General features: G+C 53.2%; 6 protein-coding genes across 6 annotated transcripts; 3 read left to right on the top strand and 3 right to left on the bottom strand.

The window, feature by feature from the left end:
• Window positions 1-2,345: 2,345 nt before the first annotated feature.
• On the top strand, window positions 2,346-3,622 carry CTHT_0062890 (uncharacterized protein; the record flags this gene model as incomplete). The annotated part of the gene is made up of 3 exons (XM_006696534.1): window positions 2,346-2,408; window positions 2,572-3,207; window positions 3,272-3,622. 3 exons carry the CDS (start codon window positions 2,346-2,348, stop codon window positions 3,620-3,622), a joined length of 1,050 nt encoding a protein of 349 aa, XP_006696597.1.
• A 1,299-nt stretch (window positions 3,623-4,921) lies between these two features.
• CTHT_0062880 (mitochondrial import receptor subunit-like protein) lies at window positions 4,922-6,971 on the bottom strand (the record flags this gene model as incomplete). The annotated part of the gene is made up of 4 exons (XM_006696533.1): window positions 4,922-5,154; window positions 5,215-5,688; window positions 5,751-6,708; window positions 6,783-6,971. The coding sequence occupies 4 exons, from the start codon at window positions 6,969-6,971 to the stop codon at window positions 4,922-4,924; spliced, it is 1,854 nt and encodes a 617-aa protein (XP_006696596.1).
• Window positions 6,972-8,051: 1,080 nt separating this feature from the next.
• CTHT_0062870 (putative 4-amino-4-deoxychorismate protein) lies at window positions 8,052-8,941 on the top strand (the record flags this gene model as incomplete). The annotated part of the gene is made up of 2 exons (XM_006696532.1): window positions 8,052-8,770; window positions 8,824-8,941. The coding sequence occupies 2 exons, from the start codon at window positions 8,052-8,054 to the stop codon at window positions 8,939-8,941; spliced, it is 837 nt and encodes a 278-aa protein (XP_006696595.1).
• Window positions 8,942-9,625: 684 nt separating this feature from the next.
• On the top strand, window positions 9,626-11,074 carry CTHT_0062860 (aspartic-type endopeptidase-like protein; the record flags this gene model as incomplete). The annotated part of the gene is made up of 3 exons (XM_006696531.1): window positions 9,626-10,024; window positions 10,077-10,922; window positions 10,991-11,074. 3 exons carry the CDS (start codon window positions 9,626-9,628, stop codon window positions 11,072-11,074), a joined length of 1,329 nt encoding a protein of 442 aa, XP_006696594.1.
• A 1,084-nt stretch (window positions 11,075-12,158) lies between these two features.
• On the bottom strand, window positions 12,159-14,866 carry CTHT_0062850 (zinc-binding domain-containing protein; the record flags this gene model as incomplete). Its single annotated transcript, XM_006696530.1, has 3 exons — window positions 12,159-14,015; window positions 14,103-14,684; window positions 14,741-14,866. The coding sequence occupies 3 exons, from the start codon at window positions 14,864-14,866 to the stop codon at window positions 12,159-12,161; spliced, it is 2,565 nt and encodes an 854-aa protein (XP_006696593.1).
• Window positions 14,867-18,689: 3,823 nt separating this feature from the next.
• CTHT_0062840 (uncharacterized protein) lies at window positions 18,690-20,735 on the bottom strand (the record flags this gene model as incomplete). The annotated part of the gene is made up of 5 exons (XM_006696529.1): window positions 18,690-19,920; window positions 19,989-20,271; window positions 20,358-20,375; window positions 20,460-20,594; window positions 20,669-20,735. The coding sequence occupies 5 exons, from the start codon at window positions 20,733-20,735 to the stop codon at window positions 18,690-18,692; spliced, it is 1,734 nt and encodes a 577-aa protein (XP_006696592.1).
• Window positions 20,736-22,945: the final 2,210 nt, after the last annotated feature.

The raw sequence follows: 22,945 nt of genomic DNA, 5'->3' as shown, positions 1-22,945 counted from the left end.
TCAGGGTACTGTGCAGACTAGCAATCACCTAAGCGTTTTTAGCAAGTTGTCATAGCAAAATGCTCATTGGCCAGCTCCTTAAGAGGAGACCGGCCACGAAAACCCTTGCCAGGGTCTTACTCCAGACGAGACCTTAGTACCAGGACTCGTTGTGCACAAAAAAAGAGGGACACCTCTTTCTAAGCAAGTGCGGTGCAGGATGGATGACCAGAGAGTCGAACGCTCAAGCTTTTAAGACCATATGTTAGATACTTGGCATGCGCGGCCGCCTACTCACGCTGAGCATGTGCCTGATGAGTGCTAGAGAGTCGTGGTACGTAGCTTCGGGAGGTGTGGCAAGTGGTGGACGATATACCTACGTGATTGCGTCTTCAACTTGGAGATTAGCAATGTAAGGCAGGATGCTATCACAAAATTCTAACTCCTTGCCTTGAGCATTTGGCTATTCTTCCGGCAGCAGCAGCTCGTGACCCATGTCATTTCATCTTTCAGACAATACACATCCCTCAAAAACCTTCTCGAACTAAGCGTATCCTCTCTACATCTCTATATCATTTGGTCCCCTTAGGGGAGGGAGCAGCTTACCCGAAAAAGCTGAACCTCCGCTGAACAAACATGGCCCTGGTCATCTGGGTGTTTTGCGATGCATCTCCAAATACCGCCTTTTCTCACATTATCATTTGAAAAAAGAAAAAATTACGTGTACATACGCAAAGGGCTCTACCAAGACCTGGGTCTCGGCCGACTCGGGGAATCAAGGAACTGATGTTTACAGTATGCTATAATTTTTTGCGGTTGTCTAGTGCAAGGTGAGTGCCTATGGAGCGCTAAGATTCGTGGTCCTCAGTTTTGTACAATTCTGGACGGTGGTGACCTCTCTCGACTTCTATACCATCCCCCTCGTCAACAGTGGTGACTTCTACGTCCCAACACCACAATTCTCGCTCACTATGTAGATTCAATCCAACCGTTAGAGTATACAACCGTGCTCAGCTGATCCCACGCCCATTTATCCTTCCGCGTCACCCCAATATAATCCACCATTAACACATTCGGCCAATGCTTTGGATCCATCCCATTCACCCCAGAAAAGTACAGCGCCGAATTCGTCGCGTGAATCGCAAACTCCTGCAGCGAGTATGCCGTTGCGGCCACCGCATCCGGCGTTACCGGCCACTGTGCTATATGAAGCCCGTTGTGGTCGGCCCCGGCGCCCGTGTCCCGGACGACGGACCACCACGCGCGGATCTGGTCTCACGCCATGTCTACCGCGTGTCGCATACGACTCGGGGACGGTCGGGTCAGGAGACAGCTCAGATATGTCGGTAGTTAACCGAGCCAAGGGACACCGCTGTCAGCGAGATGGCGCAGTACCAGCCAGTATGCCACATCAGTCCGGGCCCAGGTCCTTAGACCTGACCGACAGCAGACGGCCACGCAAACCGGGCTGTGCTTCTCCAGCGATGCACGGCGCGTTTTGCGGGGGCTGATAGCCTGAAAGAGCCGTGCCTGGCGATCCCACATCTTTGGTGCTCACCCAGAGCTCCACCCCACTTGGTCCTCAGCCTCATTGGGTGACGCCATCCCATCGCGCCACAACACAGCAGGTCGGAAGGATATTTTAGTCCTCGTATTGCTCCATAGCTCTGCTTGCCCAAACAGCATGCAGTTTAGAAGTTGCATGCACGGGTAAATCAGAGAAAAAGATACCAGACTATTACGTATACCGTAAGCTATCAAGATTTGAGGTTTTGTCAGGTAGTGTACCAGGCTCAAATGGCGAGCAACAACTTCATGGCCAGCAGCGCCTTCACATGTCTCACTTCTCTGTTATTCTTTTGAGCACTCCCCTTGCAATGATCGGCTGCGCACCAGTGGATCGCCGACAGGGTTCTTCTTCCAAAAACTTGCCCGGTCTCGACTCTCACAGGTTCTGAAAGCCTTCTGTGGAACCAGCAACACTTTCGTAGTGGGGGCCAAAGGTTCGGCCTTTGAGAGGTTCATGAAACTCTCGGACGCCTCCTCCTGCGGCTTCCTGCCCTCTCTTTCCAGTAAGCCGATCCTCAGCCACAACCCGCCCAACCGGTTCTCTGTCAGCAGGGCGAAGCAGCTGACAGGCAAGGCCGCGACAGGACGGCCAGTGATTTCAAATTGATCTTTGCCAGAGCCTGCTGCTTTCTTGCAGCTCTTTCACACCATATCCATCGTTTCCGTTTCCTGGTTTTGTACTTAGAGCCGGACCACACAACCTTCACCTGTTTCCCTCTAGAAGCACTTTGAGGATAGGAGAAGAAAAACAACGGCTTCCCTTAAAAGTCAATTAACAGCTCCTTGAGACAGCAGTGATGTCATACAATCCGTATGCCCAAGGCCCCTCGGCAGAGTCGGGATATGCCTATGGCCAACCAGTACGTATTATGACTACCACGGCAGGCGACGTCAATGCCAGCGACACCAGGAATTTTGGTGGATTGCGATCCATGCCTGCTTTTGTGTTTGCCGGCGATGGGCATTGCGCTCGCTCAGATCTCACAATTGAGACCCCACGATTGCTAACGCGGGGCATTCCAGGAGCAGCATGAGATGCAGCCATACGGCCAGCAACCCTCTCACTACATTTCTTCCTACGATTCTCCGTATTCTTCACAACCAGCGCAGCAACAACAATATGGTTCCATGCTAGATCCAGTCTCCTCCGCCGGCCGATCCTCCTCTCAACCCCAACAACGGGCCGCAGCCGGTGATTCCGTCCTCTCAACAACCGAGTTCCTCGCCCGCGTCGAGTCCGTCCGCAACGACATCCGCAGCCTGACTGGCGCAATCCAGCAGATTGCCTCTTTGCACCAGCAAGCCCTGGCTAGCAGCGACACAACCGTTGCTACCGGCCCCCGAGCACAGCTCGACCAGCTGGTGGCCAACACACAGGTGCAGAATACCTCCATCCGCTCGCAGATTCAGGCGCTCAAGTCGGATGCCGAGCGCACGACGGACGGCAGTTTTGCGATCAAGAAGCGCCAGTGGGAGAGCTTGAACAATGAGTTCAAGGAGACGATCCAGAAGTTTTTGCGGGAGGAGCAGCAGTATAAGGAGAGGTATCGCGAACAGATTGCTAGGCAGTATCGGATTGTGAATCCGGAGGCTACGGAGGAGGAGGTTCAGAGGGCTGTGGACGCTGATTGGGATGATGAGGGTATTTTCCAGCAGGCTGTAAGCTCTCACTCTTCACTTTCTCTAACTTTATGGCGAGCATTTGCTAACATCACCCCTACAGCTACGCACCAACCGCCTAGGCCACGCCAACGCGGTCCTCGGCGCCGTTCGCGCCCGGCACAACGATATGGTCAAGATCGAGCGGTCGATCGAGGAACTCCTTGACCTTCTCCAGATCCTAAACGAGCAGGTCCTGTTGCAGGGCCAGACTCTCGACCAGGTGGCCATCAAGGCCGAGGAAGCAACCGAGCACCTAGGCCAGGCCAACGTGCAAATCGAGAAGGGTGTGCAGCACGCGCGGCGCGCGCGCAAGCTCAAGTGGTGGTGCCTTGGCATTGTGCTGCTGATTTGCATTGCTATTGCGCTGGGTGTGGGATTGGGTGTGGCGTTGACGAAGAATGCTACTAGTTGAGGGGTGAGCGCATACGGTTAGTGACTTTTGGTGAGCTTGAGAGAGGATTGGCATGGGAGATATTATCTTTCCTTTTTTTTCTTTCTCTCGATCGCCTTAGCCAAGTCCTCTCGATGTCAGGCCCCTCTTGCGCGTTTGGTGAATAAAGCCTGGTAAGCGAGGGGTCTCGCCTTTCTCAACAAAAGTCATGGGATGAGTGAGTAAGAACGGATGGAAGGGCTTATGCAAGATCCAAAGATTGACGGATGAGATCATCGGATAGAACCACAGCCGTTTTAACTTGCTGTGTGACGACGGCGGATATGGGGGTTGGGACGAAAAGGGTAATGGTTTTGGGTATGTCGGGTTGAAAATGGGGTTTCGTTTCTCTCACAATGGTATCATAAACTCTCACTGTCAGTATATGTAATGTACATGACTCCAACATATTTAATGATGAACCCTGGTTGTTATGCATGCGTTTCATAGCTTTTCCAGCAGTAATGGATCTAGTGTAGGAAGCGTATCACCTGATAGACACTCATGTTCGGAGATCGGCAGCAAGATCAGGGCCGACTAGATCTCGAAAAAAAAATTGAAATAAAGCTGTGCTTCCGTTACGTTATCAGATCTGCCATAGCTTGTGCAATTTCAAGCCACCTCCCCGAAACCTCCCTTCACCCACGGATTGTGAGCGTAGAGATGTCATACCACCACCCGTACATATATAAGTTCATAACTAGACTATACTACTGCCGTCTAAACGAGACTGCCTTCCCCCTTCGCTCAAGACTACAGTGCCGGTACCGATCAGACGGAGCTTGTCACCTCGCTACCACTAGAGCAACGAGGGTCGTCTGTATACCTATCGAAATGTGGTAACCTACGTAGCAGCAAGAGCTGAATGTCTTTACATACCCCTGGTGACCCCTGCCCCTTAAGTGTATCTCGTCTGTCAACTCAAGAAACCAATACAAAGGATAGAATCAAGAGAACAAAAAATTATTCAACCCCACAAAGCCCTGCAACCACCGTTTATCAAGCGAGGCTTTCCGAAAGTATATAACCACATTTCATGAAAGAAAAATCATTTTGTTGGGGTTGTGCTTGGATGTTGTGTTTGGGGGTTGCTGTTTGGTTTGGTGGTTTTTACACGGTCAACCCGAACCCGTCCGCACCCGTTGTTCCCGGACCTAGTTTCATTTCAACCTTCTTGTCCCTGTCTCCGTCCCTTGTCACATACACACACCACTTCTCACATCATGCCCCCCGTCTCCCCATCATCACCTGATTCCCCACCCCCGGTACCGATCTCGAAATTTACCGCATCACCTGGCCCATCGCAGCCAGCTTGCTGGCCAGCTTGGGATACTTCTCTTGGACTTGGATCTGGGTGCGCGTGGCCTCGGCGTACGACAGGGCATTAACCAGCTCGCCCTCCGTACGGGCCAGCTCGGCGGCGCGCTCGAAGTACTTGAGCGCCTCCGTCACCTTGCCTTGCTGCAGGAGCAACTGCGCCATGGTCGCGACGGCGATGTCGCACTCGGGGTCAACTGTTTTGTTTTTCCCGTGTCAATTCTGTGTAACGTAAGAGGATGGTTAGGGGGACATACTGATCAGCGCCTTTTCGCAGAGCTTCTCAGCCTCTGCGAAATCCTGCTTCCACTGGAAGACGGCAAGTGACTTGTTAATAAGCGGCAGCACGTTCATGCAAGTCGGCTTGGTCTCCTTCTCGAGCTCAATGGCTTTCTCGAACTTCTCGATGGCCTCAGTAAACTTGCCCTGGTCGAGGAGCAGCTCGCCGTAGTAGTTGTACACATCCGGTGTCCTCTCGAAGTTCTTGATGCACCGGCGGAAAGTGGCCATGGACGAAGCGATCGAACCCATCTTGTACTGGGTCACACCAAGCTGGATATGGGAAAAGATGAAGTCACTGTCCAGGTCGATCGACTTCTGATAATCCTTCTGGGCCTCAGCGAATTCGCCTTTAATGAAGTGAAGTTGCGCCCGGTGGTAGTAGATGTCGGGATCCTGGGGGTTCTTGGCCAGAGCCGCAGCGAAGTCCTCCTCTGCCTTCTCAGGGGAGCCTAGGGGAAGTAGTCAGCAACCATGTGCCACCAAACTAATAGCCCAAAAATACCCAACGTACCCTGTTCCAGGTTCATGCTGGCCCGCTTGATGTAGCTCTGGGTCAGGCTGGGATCCAGCTCGATGCTCTTGGTGAGATCAGCAAGGGCCTCCTCATGCTTGCCCATGAGATTGCGGAAGGTACCGCGCATGTTGTAGGCAAGAGCCTCGTACTCGCCAAGGTCGCCCAGCTCCAACGCCTTTTCGAAAGCCTCAGCAGCCTCCTCATAGCCCGGGCCCGTCTTGCTCTCTAGAGCCTTCAGACCTCTCCGAAGCTGACCCTTTCCAGACTCCTCCTCAATCTCGGCGTCGTCCTCCAGACCCTCCGGGCGCGGCTTGGCCCGGAAACTTTGGAGGTAGTTGCCCACGAAGGTTGAGCTCGGCAGCTTGGCGGGCTTGGTCTTGAGGATCTCCTTCGCCTTGGTCTCGGCGAACTTCTTGAGCAGGCGCTCGACAGCCTGGGCTGCCTGCTCGTTGCGGAAGCCATCGATAATGCAGCTCGCGGTGAAGTCAAGAAGCGCCTCGCTGTACTGGCCGAGGTGATCGTAGGCATTAGCACGCCGGTTGAGCGCTTTAACGTATTCCGGATCGAGGTTGATAGCGGCAGTGGTATCCTCGACAACCTTTTCCCACTCGCTGAGCGCATTCCAGCACGCAGCGCGGTTGGAGTAGTAGACGGGATCCGGTCTGCAGAGGATGGCCTTCGTGTAGAGCTCGATCGCCCTGTGGAACTCCTTGGCCACATAGGCCTTGTTGCCAGCCTCCTTCAACTTCTGGGCATACTCCTTGCGCTGGGACTCCGTGAGCGTTTGGACCGTGTTCTCGTCGATCTCGGGCAGCTCGTTGGCAGCCTCGATGGAGGCAGCCTTGGCGGACGGAGCAGCCTCAGCAGCCTTCGCAGACTTCTCGGCTTCGGCCTCCTTCTCGGCCTGCTTCCGTTTCCGGCGCTCCTTCTTGCTAGGACGTGGTGTTGTCTCCTGCTGGGAGGGTCAAGCGTCAGTGGCAAGGCAGGAGGCGAAACAGAACAGGGCAGGCTGGAGGAGAAGCGACAGACCTCGTCAGGGGCACTGCGGATGTAGTAGACGGCGCCGGCAGTGGTAATGACAACCGCGACACCGGCAATGGTGTAGACCACGGCCTTGTGCTCCGAGACCCAAGTCGAGATGCGATCCCACAGCGACGAATCGGCCGACACGGGCGCCGATGGGGACCCCAACGGGCCGGCGGGTGGTGCGGGAGCCATGGCTGAATATGACTAATCCGGGTTATGAAGAGGAGAAAGGGGAGGGGGAGGGGTTAGAGGGCTACAGGATAGCTAGAGGGGAGAGGCTGTGGTGGTAGTTGAAGCGGCAGAGCGGCACGACGACCTTCGCTGGCAGGCGACTTGACTTAGCGCGACAGTGTCCAGTGACGGGAGTGGAGGGGTAAAATCCCAGCGTCCCACGAGACCCAGTTCCGAAGCCGTGAAGGCCGTATCCCTAGCTTAGCAGCAAGCTCGACGCAGCGAAAGGCCAATGAACTTATTTGGTGACAGGGTAAACCGACGCGGTACCCAGCCGATTCGATGATGCAGGTTCGCATCAAAAGCTGAAAGCTGGTCGCAGTGGGACTGGGAGTGGGCGATGGCTTTGCGGCCTTCCGTGCGGTGCGGTACCAGAGCCAGCCCAGAGCAGATAGCAGCCGTTGCTCGGCCGAAGCCTGCGAACAAAAAAAAATCGTGCTGCTCACCCGTGGCCCGTGGACCGACGCGCGCCCACTTTGCCCACCTTGTGCCCACTGGCCCAATTACAGCGCAGCTCTGCCCCCGGTGGAAACTTGGCGCTGTTTTTCCGGCTCTGCCCGCCCCCAGGTCTGCCCTTGTGGCCGTGGTGGCTCTGATCACAGCTTTGGTGGCCCTTCTGTTGGCTTGTCCATAGCGTCATGTTGTGGAGTCATATTATCGCTGCCCAGTGGCTCGAGCCTTCATGTTTCACCCAGTTCTCCCTGATAGGCGTCGAGGGGCGCACTGGCCCTGCCACGGCGGAGTGCTTGCCCCGACTGGCCCCTCATTCAATCTCATTTACACACAATTGCTCACTCATGCAGTCCGAAGCTCTCAGCTTCACTCTCATAAAGCTCCTGTCGGTTCAAGTAAATTTATCATACGATATAATATTCTTGTATATTAGTGTCAGTAAGTAAGGATTAGATCTTATAATGACTGATATTTATATTCAGCAGCATTCCTTTACCCCACTTTAGGGTTTTGAGTCTAATATATCACTCATCAGTTCTTAACCTCGTCCCACAGTTCCAAACCCTCTTCACCTGAGTTCGAGTCACAATGGCCGAAGACTTTGAACTCTTTTCATCTCTCCGTTATGACAAGGCATTGCTTCAGGTAGCTGGCTCCGATCTCACTCATGCTGGCTGGAACTGGGCAAATAGGTCGCCCTTGTACATGCTTGACTTCCACCGTGACCGAATTCTCAGAGCAGCGACACACTGGGGTTGGGATGCTGCAATTGACATTCTCAGTGGTGAGGCCGGCCTGAAGCGTCTCGAGGAATTCATTCTGAGCAGTTTGGGTGAAAATATATCATCTCCTATGAGAGTGAGGGTGTCCATCACAAAACTTGGCCAGCTCAAGATCGTTACCGGCCCAGTTTCGCAAACGCCTTTGGAAAACCTCTTCCCAGAGGTACTTCCACCTCCAGAAGGAATCAAAACCGATAAAACGAGCACCAATATGCCAGTAAAGTCCCCTGAGTATATGGTCATGGTTGACCAGATGGGATCTGCTCGGTCAGAGTATACCCACTTTAAGACCTCTAAGCGGGCTGTATATGATGGGGCAAGGCAACGGGCACAGATCGGTTTGCTTGATTTAAAGGAGGTCCTCATCGTCTCCGAAACCACGGGAGATATCATGGAGGGGTCTGTTACGACACCTTATTTTTGGAGAGATGGCAGATGGGTGACACCTGCTGTAAGTAAGGAGTATAGTGCGGAGAAAGGCAGCGGTGGGCAAGATGGTACATCGAGAAGATGGGCTCTGAAAAGGTACGCAAATCTTCGATAGTGCTACTTGATTGGGACGTTCTAACCAATAACAGGGGCATGGCTGTCGAGGCCACAATCCCGGCCAGTTCCCTAGTTGAGGGCGAGGAGTGCTGGTTGAGTAACGGTGTTAGGGGATTTATCTTTGGCAGAGTTACCCTACGCTCACCTTAAGATGTCAGCCAACCTCGGTCAGAAACTTCACCTTTAAAACCTTTTCAGGAAGTCAGTCATGCACAGACGCCCTCTCCTGATCGCCAGGGGCTTACTGTATGCAACAGTCGTACGACTACCAGTGCCGTGCAAACCACCAAGGATTTCTTGTGTGAACAATGATCCAATCTGAATTGGAACCCTCCTATATGTCCATAAATTCCACTGCCATCTTGCCAGTAGATGTTACTTACGCGAAGAGAACCGAAACCAAGAAGTACCTAACTATATATATCAGGATAGGCCCAGCATGCTAAATGTTAAGTTCGAACAGTGAAGTTGGGATCATTTGTCCTCGTAATTCTTGTGGCTGGTATTTCCGTCGGAATGGCAACAGTCATCACAGTCTTTTGATAATTCACCCATTGCTCCTTACTGCTACAATGCTAATATCATCAAGTCATGTGCGAAGGCGCCAACTCGAGAGATTCCTTCCTTTTCCTATATAAGTCTCTGCAAGCTTTTATTAAATGCTCTCCCGACTCCGAAAGGGTAAACACTGAAGAATCCTAAGCTTCATACCCGCTGCATCATCAACGTATTGCATATTTTTCAATCCCTGAAACCTTCAGCTTCCTCTTGAATTTTAGTAGTTGACTCCGTCTAAACTCCAGCCGTTCATCAGAACATCAAAGTCTATTCACCATGCGAGCCGAAGAGCACCAAGATGCCCCATCCAATGAAGCCATTCTCAAGACCCAAAGGAGACTCCGCGAGAAGACCAGCATCCGTAAGGTGAAGGTAATCCCGAACCCCAAGTACCAACGCAACGGCACCAAGGCATACGTTCGGACTTTAGTGCGCTACCAGTTCCAGCCTACCAAGCCAGGTCCATATTACAAGTACTTCGACCAGGAGCCCAAGACAGGAATTCTCGCTGCTCTATGGAGTGCCCTTTCTTTTGATAAGAAGGGCGATAAGAAACCAGGCTATGTCCCAGCTTCGGACTTCGAGTACGACGCTGCGTATCTGTGTGAGGTACTCGTCGGTAGCAATCAGCAGAAGGTCATGCTGGATTTTGATACTGGGTCTTCAGATCTCTGGGTACGACATCAACAGCTCTTTTCATTTCCTCAACCATACTGACGCCCAGCAGGTCAACCCCCGCGCCTTCAACCCCTCCCAGTCCAAGACCTGGACACTCAAACAAGGAAAATCCTGGACCATCCAATACGGTGACGGGAGCCACGCCTCAGGCTTCGTTGGTACAGACAACATCTCTGTCGGCGGCCTTCTCATTCGCAACCAAGCCATAGAGGTTGCCGAGACCCTCTCCCCGGAACTCGCCCAGTCCGGCATGGACGGCCTGTTAGGTCTCGCCTTCCGCAAGCTCAACTCTGTCTCCAACCACGGCATGCCCGATCCGCAGAACACCCCCATGGAAAACATGATGTCGCAGGGGGATGTGCCCAAGGATGCGCAGGTTTTTACTTGCGCTTTATACAGCGTGCGTGATGGGGATGACAACAGCGAGAGTAAGGAGTCGTTTTACACGTTCGGCTTTATCGACAGCGATTTGGTCAAGAGCTCTGGGCAGGATATCACTTGGATTGATATCGAGACGCGTCGCGGGTTCTGGGAATTCTCTTCCCCCACTGTCAGCATTAATGGGCACACTATTAAACGGTCGAATAACTATGCTATTGCCGACACAGGTACTACCCTGGCACTAATGAGCGATGAAGTCTGCGAGGCACTGTATAAAGCTATCAAGGGCGCGACCTATTCAAACAAATACATGGGCTGGGTGGTGCCGACAAGCGTGACGCTGGATGACTTACCCGAGTTCAAGATTGGCGTGGGGAGAAACGAATTTGTCATTCAGAAGGAGGATTTGCTGTATGGGCTGGCTGATGAGAAGCTGTGGTACGGAGGGGTGCAGTCCAGGGGGAAGAACTCGTTCGATATTCTGGGGGACACGTTCCTTAAGTCTGTTTATGCTGTGAGTTGCCCATGTGGTGATGAGAGGGTTGAGATGAAGCTGACGAGATAATACAGATATTCGATCAGGGGCATAAACGCTTTGGCCTGGTGCCTAAGATTGAGCCGACACAGAACATCACTCCTCCCCAGCCTGTCCAGAAACGGAAGTAAGCGGAGTGTAGGCCCCGTTAGAGCAAAAGCTTAATCCCTACTGATGGTCTCCTGAACTACCTATATCAAATATTACGACCTAGAATTTCCTGGAAAAGTTGCGCTCTCCTAGTAGGCCGCCCGTAGTCTTAGGTTGAGAATCAATACACATTCACCACGGCTATCATCATCCGGCCATTTATGGTGATATGTAAACCTTGAAATTTACCTAAACAGAGAGGGGATCAATCTGAATTCTTTCTGTCTGTCTGAGAGAGTCTGACTGACGAGTGTGCCGGACTCATTCCATCAATCCATTTCCATCCGTCGAATGGACACCATCAACTGGCTACTACCTCTCCATATACACGCCACACGCAAACACGCAACATGCCCTTAGCTGTCCTTGCAACTGTTTTGCTCCTTTCAATGGTCAAGTTTGGGCCGGACCAGTCAGGTACTCGAGGCTATAAAGAGCCAACGAGTCATATCAATAACGTCCTGCCTCTTATGCCAGACCTTGATTTTTCCATCTTTTTTCGTTCCTTTTTGTCCAGAGAACACAGTGCAGGTAAAGCAAGTACAGGGGGATAGAAGCAAACGAAGTCTCAAAAATGGGCACAAGAGGTGCACAAACACTCTTGTGCCCACATTCGAGATGGAAGATCCAACCGTATCAATCGACCAAGCAGTTGACCAACCAAAAGACATGTTTACAAAGTGCGGAGAGGGATGGTGGTGTGTGCTATGTGAGCAGCTTTTTTTTTTGTTTTCTCGGCTGCCAGGCAGGTAGCAAGTTATGGAGTGCTTGTGCCAGTGCAACTGAAGACAGTGAGAAAGAGAGCTTGAATTGAGAAAAGGAAGCGAAAAAGGAAAGGAGACAACAAACAAACCGTACACATCCCCCGTAACACAAGATGGAAAGGAGAACATAAAGACAAGACACACCCGTTCCGAAAACAAAGATAAGAGCAGAATCCCATAATCCATTCATGTCATCCATCGAATCAATCCGTTTCATCCATCATTTACCATCAATCCAGTTCGTGTTCATAACCCAGCTTCACTCGGATCGACCAACTCTTCTCGCTTGAGCACGTCAACCTTACTTCTGTTTGCTCGTCGACGGGTGCAACCCCATGGAGAACTCCTCATCCGAGGCATCAAGAACGTCGTACTCCTCATCAGTAAGGAACCCATCCTCCGAGCCGTTTTCAGGCCAGTCGACGTCCTCGCAGTCCTCAAACTCATCCTGGATGCTTGGAACTGCGACAGAAGTAGGAACACCCTCCGACCGGGCCTCCTCCTCATGAACGCTCATAACGGGCGACTCTCTGTCCAGCTTGGGGAAGATCATCTGGCTGGTGGCCGGCTCGGGCTCGGGGCTCACTTCCTTGGCCTTCTCCTCGACGAAGGCGGGAGCAGGAGAAGGAGAACGAGACTTGGGCTTCTCAACAACAACATCGCACCACAGGCGGTGGCCGAACTTGGTACCCTTCGGGGTGGTTAGACGCCAGTGGGAAATAACACGGCATGCGCGGTAGGGAGTGCGCAGGAGCACGGTGAAGGGAGCCTCCTCGCCGGGCTGGACGGCGCGGTCGCAAACGGTCGACTCGCAAGACTCCTCAACCTCCTTCGAGGCAGCAGGGTGGGCCGAGTCAACGCGGCCCATGTAGTCGCCACCAACGAACTTGACCGAGCAGCCAGCCGGCCAGGCGACCTTGCCCGTGTTGCGCAGAACCCAAGTCTGCTCGAAGAGGTGGTTGGGAGCAAGGACGGTGCCATCCTGAACAGTGTCGCGGACGAAAGTGGCCTCGAGCTCTTCAGCCGATGGCTCCTTCTCAACAACCGGCTCTGGCTTCTTCTCGACCTTCTCCTCAACTTTCTCCTCCTTGACAGGAACCTCTGGCTCAATCGGCTTGACGTCAACAACGGTCTGGACGTTGCCAACGTTGCTGGGAGCAGGGCACTGATGAGGAGCTGACTCGGGAGCACGAGGACGGGGCACCCTGCGATCACCCATAGGTGGCATCTGACGACCATGCTCGTTCTCACCGGTGGTGGTGACGCTCACATGGCGAACAGGAGTCTTGAACTTGATAAGTGGGTGAGTCTTGTTATGAGTGTTAGCGGGGCTGGCCTCGCAAGCCTCGCAGAAGTCGGTGTCGTGGCAAACAGCGCACTTGTAGCGGTCGCCAACAATGTATCGGTTGCTGTTGGGCCCGTTATTGCAAAGTGGGCCATCGCAGCAAATGCCGAAGTGTACAGGACGAGACTGGAAGCGGAAGTTGGCATTACTGTCTGCCTGCTCCAGAGGCTCGTAGATGGGCACGAAGCGGTGGCCCGGATGGATGACAGGGGCATTCAGAATACACTGAGAGCAGTAGTCCCAGTCAGGGCAGTTCAGGCACTTGTGACGAACACCACGGATGGTGTTATCGCAGCCATCGCACAGGGCATTGTGGATGACTCCCCGGCCAGGGGCCAGGAGACGAGCCACCTCGGGCTCCAGCCTGGTGCCTTCAACGGCGGGAACAAAGGCATGGCCGGGGTGATGACCGTGGCGGTTCTTGGCGAAGCAAGAACGGCAGAGGTCATAGTCCTCGCAAGTAGTGCAGTGGACAAAGGCCACCTCCGGGAAGTCCCGTACACAGCAGTTGCAAGTGCGCATGCTTGAGTACAGGAAGTCGTTGAAAACGGGGATAATACGCTCGGAGGTCATTGTCGGCACCGGAGGAGCAATAGGAGGGGTGACAGAAGTGACGGGAGCTGCAGGACCGGTAGGGAAGGTCCTCGGAGGTGACGCCGACGTCGTCGCAGGCTTGGGGGTTTCCGTGGGAGCAGGCTTCGTCTTGGGCGGAAGACGCTCCGTTGTGCTGTTGATAATGACGCCATCGCGGACAAAGCGCTTGATCATCCAGTGATCAGCACCCTTGCAGGTGACCCCGCGGTCGACACATTCCTAGCACAGGTCAAAGTCGCCATCGTCACAGGTCGAGCAGTGGTAGTGGGCATCGGGAATGGTCCGGTCGCAGTTGTTGCAGCACACAGCGTAGTGAGAACGCAGAGGCGGGCAATCAACGCGGCAGGGAAGAGGAACAGCCGCGGGAGCCGGTGCAGGAACAGGTGGCAGCTGCTCTGGAGCAGCAGCAGGCGCTGTCGAGGCCTCGTTGAGAACCTCTCTCAGGTACTCTGTGCTGGTCTTCAGCTTCTCACCGAACGACTCAATAGCACTGTTGGTCTCGGTGGTGCTCTGCTCGGCGGCAGCCTGGGTAATCTCGACCTGCTTCTCCTCAGGCATGGGACTGGCAGGTCTCTCAGGGGCAGAAGCGATGTTCTCGGCGGTTGCCGAGTCAGCCTCGCGCTCCGGTGCAGGGACAGACTCGACAGGCTGCTGAGCCTCCTGCTCGGGAGCATCCTCAACGGCAGCCGGCTGAGGCTTGTTGTTAGCCTCCTCGGGCTTCTTAGTTGTGACACGCAACTTAAGCTTCTGCTTCGCCTTGGCAGCACGGTAGAGTTGCTTGTAGACGGCAGGCTTGTTTTGGTCCAGCACGACAAAGGCAGCGGCAGAGTCGGAGAAGCGCTCAAAGACGGCATCGACCTCCGGAGGGATGTTCAGGGCAGCACGAAGCTACCAAATGTGTTACTTAGTATCTGCAAGTAGTGTAGTTCATCAACTAGACATACCTTGCCCTCGAGGACGTTGATGCCGACATCGCGCAGAGGCAGCTTAAAGCGACGAGGCGAGCCATCAAGGCTCACCTTGAAGGTGATAAGGGTATCGGGAGTGACTTGCACCGCTGGAGTGGCCATGGTGATGATGACCACCGACTGCAGATACGCACAGGATGGTCAGTCGATGGGGGAAAAAAAAAAAAGAGAAAAAAACCGGTAGGAAAGCAGACAAGATGGATGATAGTAGGCAAACAAGAGGTCAAGGCAGGGCGGTCGGTCAGTGGGAAGTGCAGCGGGTAAAGAGACGCAAACAGACTTCCAAGCTGCGCGCTGGCCCGAGCGGTGGGTGCTGGCTGATGGACGATGACAGGCCAGTGGCTGCGACTCTGCGGGCGTGCTGCTGATACAGTGCACAGGTCGATGCTGAAGCCACCAGGCCGCCGATAAGTGGAGCAACCGAAGCCAATCGCGCGGCTCCAGCACTCCGATTGCGATGCCAGCAGACGACCAGCAACAGCAGGTGGAAAGCAGCCCGAAAGAGCAGGAACAAGTTGCCCGTTGCTGCTGCAGTAACCAGTAACTGCAAGTGCAGCCGCTGGTTTCCTTTCGCCTTTTGCCGGGGGAACTGGAGGCGAGACGAGAGACAGGTCACTTACCAAAAAGCGAGATGCTCAGAGTGACTTTGTAATCCGTTTCGCAATCAATCGATCAATCAGAATTCGATCGGAAAGGACTCTGCCGTCCTCATTCAAGAGAGGATGCAGGTCCCCGGTATGAAACCAGCAGGGTTAAGGGAGTCCCCTGGTGATCACTGTTGTGGAATCTGGGATCGGGAAGATGGGCGTCGCTCTCGGGTTGCAAGGTGCAGTACAGTTGGGGAAGCAGAAGAAGGAAACAGGAGAAAGTCGGGACGATGGCAGCGGCAGAATATGAATGGATGAAGAGAAAGGCCAGGTGCCAGGGGAGCTGTCTAGAGGCCGGGGTTTGGCTTTGCCCTGCTTCGAAGCTTTGGCCTTGTTGCCTCACACCCCGGGTCCTAGGCCTTGCCTTGCTTTGCTGATGTGCTTTGGCTGGCTACAAAGGCAGCCTACAAATGTCGCCCAGACACCGGATCTCGATTCAATTGAAAAAAACAGCCGGCTTCTCACCTGTGTGTTTGCGGCACTGAACACTGAATGGATGAACAGAGCACACAGATCAGCCGAATGATGTACCCAGGGCCTGATAAGCACAACTTGGGTCCAGGCTGACAGTCGGTCACTGGAAGTAGTCACTTGGTCGACCAGGTTAGGTGAAAATGGATTACGTGAAAGGAGGCAAATTGGCCCAGCGAATGAGCTCAAAGTGAAGAAATGTGCAGTGGTTGGACAGGTGAATGCGACGGAGAATGAGAGCAGAAGCTTGGAGGTAATGACAGCTCCAACAACAGCTCCAAGCGGTGAATGCGTGTCTTGAGAGAAGGCGGTCAGCGATACCTCGGCGGCGTTAAGCCGGGCCAAGCACCCCGAAAGAGGCCCACTGTAATCCGTAGCCACAGGTCGGGGTTGCTAACAACTCCTCGGTACCTGACCGAGCCAATAGAAAAGCCACGTTCCGGGCCTGCGGAGACATTGCATTGCGGGTGGCCACTATTTCGTCACTGTGCTCTGATGACTGATCGTGCGGGCAAAGGGCTTCGCCTTACCACCGCGTTTGCCTGTTATCCATCATAGTCCGGACCTGGAGATGGTCCTGAAGTTCGCCGCTGCCGCTGAGCCGAGACAAGCATTTCCCAGCTGTGCCTGTGCCGAGACAAATTTGTTTGCAGACTCTAGCTTATTAAGAGCTGGGCTTCGCATACTCAGCTGCTTCTCGAAACACCTTTTTTGAGTCCTGCTTTGAGTTCCAGTGCGTCATCTACTACCCACAACTCTCCGCTCACCCCGATATCAGCACAGCTCATGACGTGAGTAAGTGACCCCACGGATGTTAGAGAGGGTGATAACAGCTCAGCTGCAGAGGGCAAGACTTGCAGGGGTTATGGTGCGGGGCAAGGCAAGAAGTGGACCCTTCGATCTGGCAAATGCCAGCCTTGAAAAGCGGAAAGGCTGCAGGGAAGGTGGAGCAGCGCAACGGCACTGGGCTGGTGAGCTATGGCACAAGTCTTGGCTCCACTAAATTTCACCTCGGTTTTGCTTCCCCACTTCAGCAACAAGATGGACTCCACTCTCCACTGTCACTTTTTGCAGCAGTTGCAGTTTGCTGCAGCGATCAGCAACGCCATATTCAACTTCCAGCCTTTCGCCTTTTGCATCTGCTGCGTCATCAGACAAGTCTAATCCAGGCCTTCAATGTTGGCAAACAAGCAGGTTACATGTCCATCTATTGATCGACCATCGAGCGCAATTTGGTAGCCTACAGAATATCAGGGCTGGAAATTGCGATCAGAGGGGGATGACGACGCCGCGCTGGAAATTTGAAATTTTTTGGTCTACGTAGTCCCGATGCATCCGCAAATGCGTAGTCTTTGGTCGGCCATCCGTGCCTTGATCGTCAAATTGCCATCTATGATGAGCCTTGGATGGGGGTCCCTCATGGATGATGATGCGTCTGCATACGCAAGTCACGAGGATCGAATCCTTGTGCAGCCGCATTCAACCTGAGAGGCCTGTTTCAGGCCGCGCGGTTGTGGATTCTCAACGGACTCAGCTGCTGCTCGGCATCGGAGGTCGGCGCTTGTAACGAGCGATGCGCCGTTGGTGAGGGGGGAAAAAAGGACAATATGAATTAAAAGTAGTGTGCCAGAGCTCCTCCAGTCCAAGCTTCAGCTTTCCAGTCCTGTGTCTCTCTCCTTTGTTATTGTCTCTCCACGCCATCTTGAGCATCAGAGGACAAAAGACATCGGCATTTGCAGCGGCATAACTCTTATTTACCCACACGGCTGGAAAAGAGCCCTTAGTCCGGTAGTACTCTTTGTGTTGTGCTCGGCAGCCATCGGATTACCTCAGACACTGAAAGCTCCGTAGTATTTTTCAGCAGCAGAAAGGCACAAAGCAGGTCAACGGGCGCTGACGGCAGTTTGCTTCTCTCTCTCTCGCTCCCGTGCTAGGCCTAGAACTCCCCGATCTCGCCGACCGACCGACGGCCCCGACGACCAGAGAAACCTGTTGGGGGCCAACACGACATGACGAAGACAAAAAGGTCAGCCAGTCTCGGCCCGTTTCGCCCTCGAAAAGCAATAATCCAGGCCAGCAGGCCAGGCCAGGCCACACCCCAGACATGCTGTTTCCATATTCTTGGACAACGGTTGCCCTCCTCATTCTGAACGGACAGTCAGCCCCCCTGGGCGTTCTGCTGTGCGCCCTGGCCGCGTCACTCGAGGTTTCAGAGTCTCAGATGCGGTGTGTAGGTATCTTGGTTCTCCAGGGTATTACGTAGGTAGGTTGGTGGGTTGGTCTGGACTGTGGTATCCATGCTCTCCGCTTGCCCGCTCTACCCGCCTGCGCTCATACACATCGACGCTGCTTGCCGTGTGTAACCTCGGAGACGCTCAGACTCTTGCCATGATGGTGCCTCGAGTCAGCAGGGGGGGAGGGGCAGCACAGAGACAACACACCGACGGAATGCAGATAACAGAGAGGAGTTGAGCTTGGATGCATGTTTACATCTTCTATTACGCGTTGGCTGGGTTACCACGACATGAGAACGACACCATGAGGGCGCTGAAAAGGGATTAGGCAAGTCAGGTAGGTATGTAGGCGCCTCTATCATAAGTTTATCTATCCGATTAGCCACAATAAACACGGCAAGGCTCTTCTAGTTAGATAGCTAACTAGGAGAGGAATCGAAAGAGAACAGAAACCCTCCGTTAGGACAAGATTGGAGCCAGGAGAAAAAACGTGACCAAAAAGGCCATATCAAGATACCAAGACACTCCTCAAACCTTCATTAGCGCTCTCCCATCAAACGAAGCCCAGATCCCTTACGACTCGATAATCCTCTCCAAAGCCACTCCCAGAGCCTGCTCATCATACCTCAACACCACTACTCTCCTCTTTCCCCTCCTCGCGACAATCTCCTTTCTCCCCCTAACTTTCACACACGTGATCCCCAACCTCTCCAACTCCTCCACTTCCACCTTCGGCATCAGCGGCATTTCTTCCTCATACCCCTCATCACCATCCCCCTCTTTGTTACTCACCCCATCTTCTTCTTTCGCCGGAACCAAATCCTCCCGATCCACATAAATCAAGTGTGTCACACACCTCCTTAGCACCTCTTCTTTGCCTACCAGCTCAGGCGCTCGACTCTCTACACAAGCTCTCGCAATAGCAGCGACAAAATCTTTCGCGCTCATGGGATTCGTCCGCGGCCCCGTCTCGCGATCAATCCGACTATTTAAGATCAAAATCTTGTGCCTGATCCCCCTTTCGCCCCCACCGTGAGAAGAGGGAGGATGTGAAAGGGCCTCCAGCGCAGGCGACCTCCCCGGATCTCCTCCGACAGGTGTACCCGTCCCAAGCCTCCCTGGAACAGGCGACGCCGTCCCAGGCAACAAATCCGAAAACGCGATGGCCCTCCCCACAGCGCGAAGCACAAGACTCGGGATAATACTCGTGTACAAACTCCCAATGCTATACACCACCACCCTGCTCTGCGCAAGCGCCTCGACGACCTTGGGGTTCGCAACGGGGGCAATTTCTTGCCCGTAAGGATTGATATACCATAGCCTTTCAATACGCGCGGGCAGGTCCTCTTCATCGTCGGCGCTGTGGTGCTTGGAGAAGGCAATGTTGGGCCTGCGGAGCGCGGGCAGGCTGCCGGGAAGGTTGGCGCCGTCTTCTTCGTCATCGTCGTCTTCTGTGAAGTCGGTGAAGGTGTTGGGGGTGGGGGAGGAGGTAGTGTGTGGGCTATGGGAGCAAGCCTGGGCTTGTGCTTGGGAGAGGAGGACTTGTTTGTGGAGGGCGAGGGTTGGGATATTGTGTAGCAAATGGTGGTGGGTGGTTGTACTGTCGCCGGGGACGGCGGTCGGGGCCGAGGGGTGGCTGATGGCGTTCTGGCCGGCGATGATGGTGCCGTCGGCTAGGCCGGCGCAGATATGGTGGGCGAAATTGGAGTTGATGACGGGGAGGACGGAAATGGAAGGTGGAATGGAGCAGATCATGGAGAGGAGGTAGATGGCGGATTCGAAGGAGCCGGTGAAGAGACGGGCACTTTTGGGGGAAGGGGGGGTTGGTGGTAAGTAAGTGGTTGAGACAGGGGAAGGTGTAGGGTTACTCACCCCGTCAGGAACATGTTGCCGACGCTGGCACTGGCAAAATCAAAGACGTTTGGCGGCCGTGCTCGCTTGACGATCTCGAGGTTGACCGTGTTTAGGACAGACCGGATCAGCTCCCTCTTGGGGCTGGAAATGAAGCTCCAGAGTAGCGACCGTGACTCGACAATGTCCTGCCATTCCTCTCTAGCCTTCAGCGGGTCAGAGTCGAGCCGGTGCTCGAACAACAGTTTAAGCGCAGACATCTCCCTGTCATCTTCCTGGTTTGGGATGAGCCGGACAAGGCGACCTAATGCATGGTCAGAGATAAGCACTCTGACAACAGACTAGCAGGAACTTAATGAAATCATGAGCAGGTGCTCATAACTCACATACTTCTTATATCGCCCACACCTGTGCGCAGTCAGCATGCTGCTCCTTAACATCTCCGTCTCATCCCGAATAGTCTAAGGCATCCGATGGATTGGTATCACTCACTCGGCCCGCCAATGAAGCGGATTAGCTCTGAAGAGCTGCCGCCGTTATCACTAATAGGAATGACATAGTTCAACTTGCAGCGCCTCTTCTCAGCTATCCTGTTGAACACATCGACAAGGCTGTTTGCTGCCGTGCCTGTTGCTGGTGTCAGCACTCCTTTCTATAGGTGACTCATTCAGAGGGACATAGATGACCCCAACTCCACATACCCCCAGAGAATACAGTGATGCCCAATCGGTCACTGGGCCCATCTCCGTTGGTAACGCCTGGTGCCATATGGTAGCTTATGTGTGAGATCAACGCAGTCAAGGCTCAGATGACGCTTCTCGAGTGTATATTTGGGTAGTTGCAGTTGTCGAATTTGATATGGAGACGCTGGAAAGCTTGGTTGCCCTTGTAAGTAAGTGATATGTAAGTCGGCAGCCCGGCGTCCCTAAACGCGACGCGATGGCCCAAATCAGGAAGGCTGGAACATCCCTGTAGCTTAATTCAGTTGGGCTTACAGCGCTGCTGCGGCGCTGAATGGGTCAGCTGCCAGCCTGTCAGGGGTACCTAAAGAGGCAACTTGCAAGCAGCAAGCACAGTCACGCGTCAAGAACCCTCGTTCTCGTTTCTTTTGATGCCAGGACTGTTAATGTGAACGTCTAGAAACAAGCTCGGCCGATTCCAGTGTTTTCGACGTGTCGCACTCGTATCGAGGGTGGAAAAACCCGTTCTGGCCACATGGCCGCTGGGCCCTCTTCTCCACGGAAGGCAGGTGTAAGACCGGTAAATCCACGGAGATATTGTCGCTAACCCCTGAAATGAAGGAGCCCTCGCTTTCCCGCGGCTACGCAAGCTGCTTGTAACGGTTCTGTAGCAAACACTACGCGTAACGTAGGGATAGAGTTTCGTTAAAAGATCATTAGAACTTTCGGGTGATAGGTTAATTGCAAAAATAGCATAAATTCTGTACGGTAGTCTTGCGTCACCGAACTTGCTGTCGAGGAGCACCGGTTCGCCACGCCGTTTCAAAACTCGGGCAACCCCTGAACCGAGGGCTCTGCCAACCTGACGAAGTCGTTTTGTTGGCCGAGGAACCAAACCAGCGCCACCAACACCAAGCAATGAAAGCATGATCAAGCACACAGAAGTCACCAACCGTTAGGGAACTGGATATCCAACACAAAATTGCTTTTAGGGCTCAACTACCACTTAATGTTGATACTTCCATAACCAAAGAATCAATGACCTGGTGTGTAGGTGAAATCTAGGTTACCCAGCCGGCCGCTTATGTCTGTTTGGATGGCCCCCTTTCACCAAGACCGCGCCCTCTTCGGAACCCAAATGGTAAAATCTTGTGGAAATAGGTAAGGAAAAAAAAGAAATAACTGCAGAAGTGGAATTCCCAAACGCGAAGGGGTCTTGGACTCCGTTGACGCCATGCAGCAAAATCAGGAAGGCAAGCAAAGTGGGAAACTCAGGAATGAATCACCAAGGGAACTAGACAACAACGAATGAAATGGCAAAGTGTGAAAACCTTGCCCTGACGACGCGATCACCAGCCTACCCCTTTGCGGGAGTCTCTGAATCCTCACTCATCTCATGTTTCCTCTCCTAGCACACACCCCTTTCCAATACTTCACCGAGGCACTAATCTGAAGCAAGGGATTTGGGAAATAAAGGTACCCTGCTTTTTCACTTTACCACACTTCCCTGGACTATGCGCCCATCCACCGTACGGGGAACTAGAACACGTCAAGAGAAAGAAAAACAGCTGATAAAGAGACAAAACCATCCCGTCCAAACCTTTATTTTTATTTCTCTTTTCTCTTCCAGTCCCGCATCTTAAGGCAAGATAAGACAATAGTCAAAAAGCAGATACCCATAACTCCAACCGCACCAAACGGACTCCATTGAATAAAAATATGAGAGGCAAATGGAAGAAAATAGCAAATCAGCCACGGAGCTATCAAAACGCAACCAATGGCCATGGAGATATCCTAAGGGGCAGCAACAGATAATACGCAAGGGAAAGAAGTTGACCAGACGGGGAATCAGTTTGGATTGCTCATGAATGAAGCGGATGAAAGCGACGAGGATAAAATTTTCAAAATAGCGGGATGAAAACGAGCGAAAAGAGAAGTTGAAATGCCAAAACCCGCCGGCAACCTGTATAGAACTTAGGGAGTAAGAAAAGAGAAATTCCATTAGGGAAAGAAAAGAAGCAAAACAAAAAAAACAAGCAGCCCTTTTTCTTGACAAAAATTACTCACGGCCATGTCCTTTCCTATCCATAAGAAGGCATCGTCAACCAATAGAAAACCCAATGTAGGTAAGATGATAAAAGAGGACGTGAGAAGAAAAATGACAGAGTTGTTTCGCAGAAGAAGCAGCGAATCTAGCCAATGATCCATCCATTCCATCATTCGTTACGACAATAGCAAGTGAGGAAAGTTGTTAAGACCAAAGAAGCTATCCACCCATAGCCATCCATGCAGACCATC

Source organism: Thermochaetoides thermophila (assembly GCF_000221225.1).
Source record: "Thermochaetoides thermophila DSM 1495 unplaced genomic scaffold scf7180000011821, whole genome shotgun sequence".
NCBI lineage: Eukaryota > Fungi > Ascomycota > Sordariomycetes > Sordariales > Chaetomiaceae > Thermochaetoides > Thermochaetoides thermophila.
This window is presented reverse-complemented; position numbering and strand designations above follow the sequence as displayed.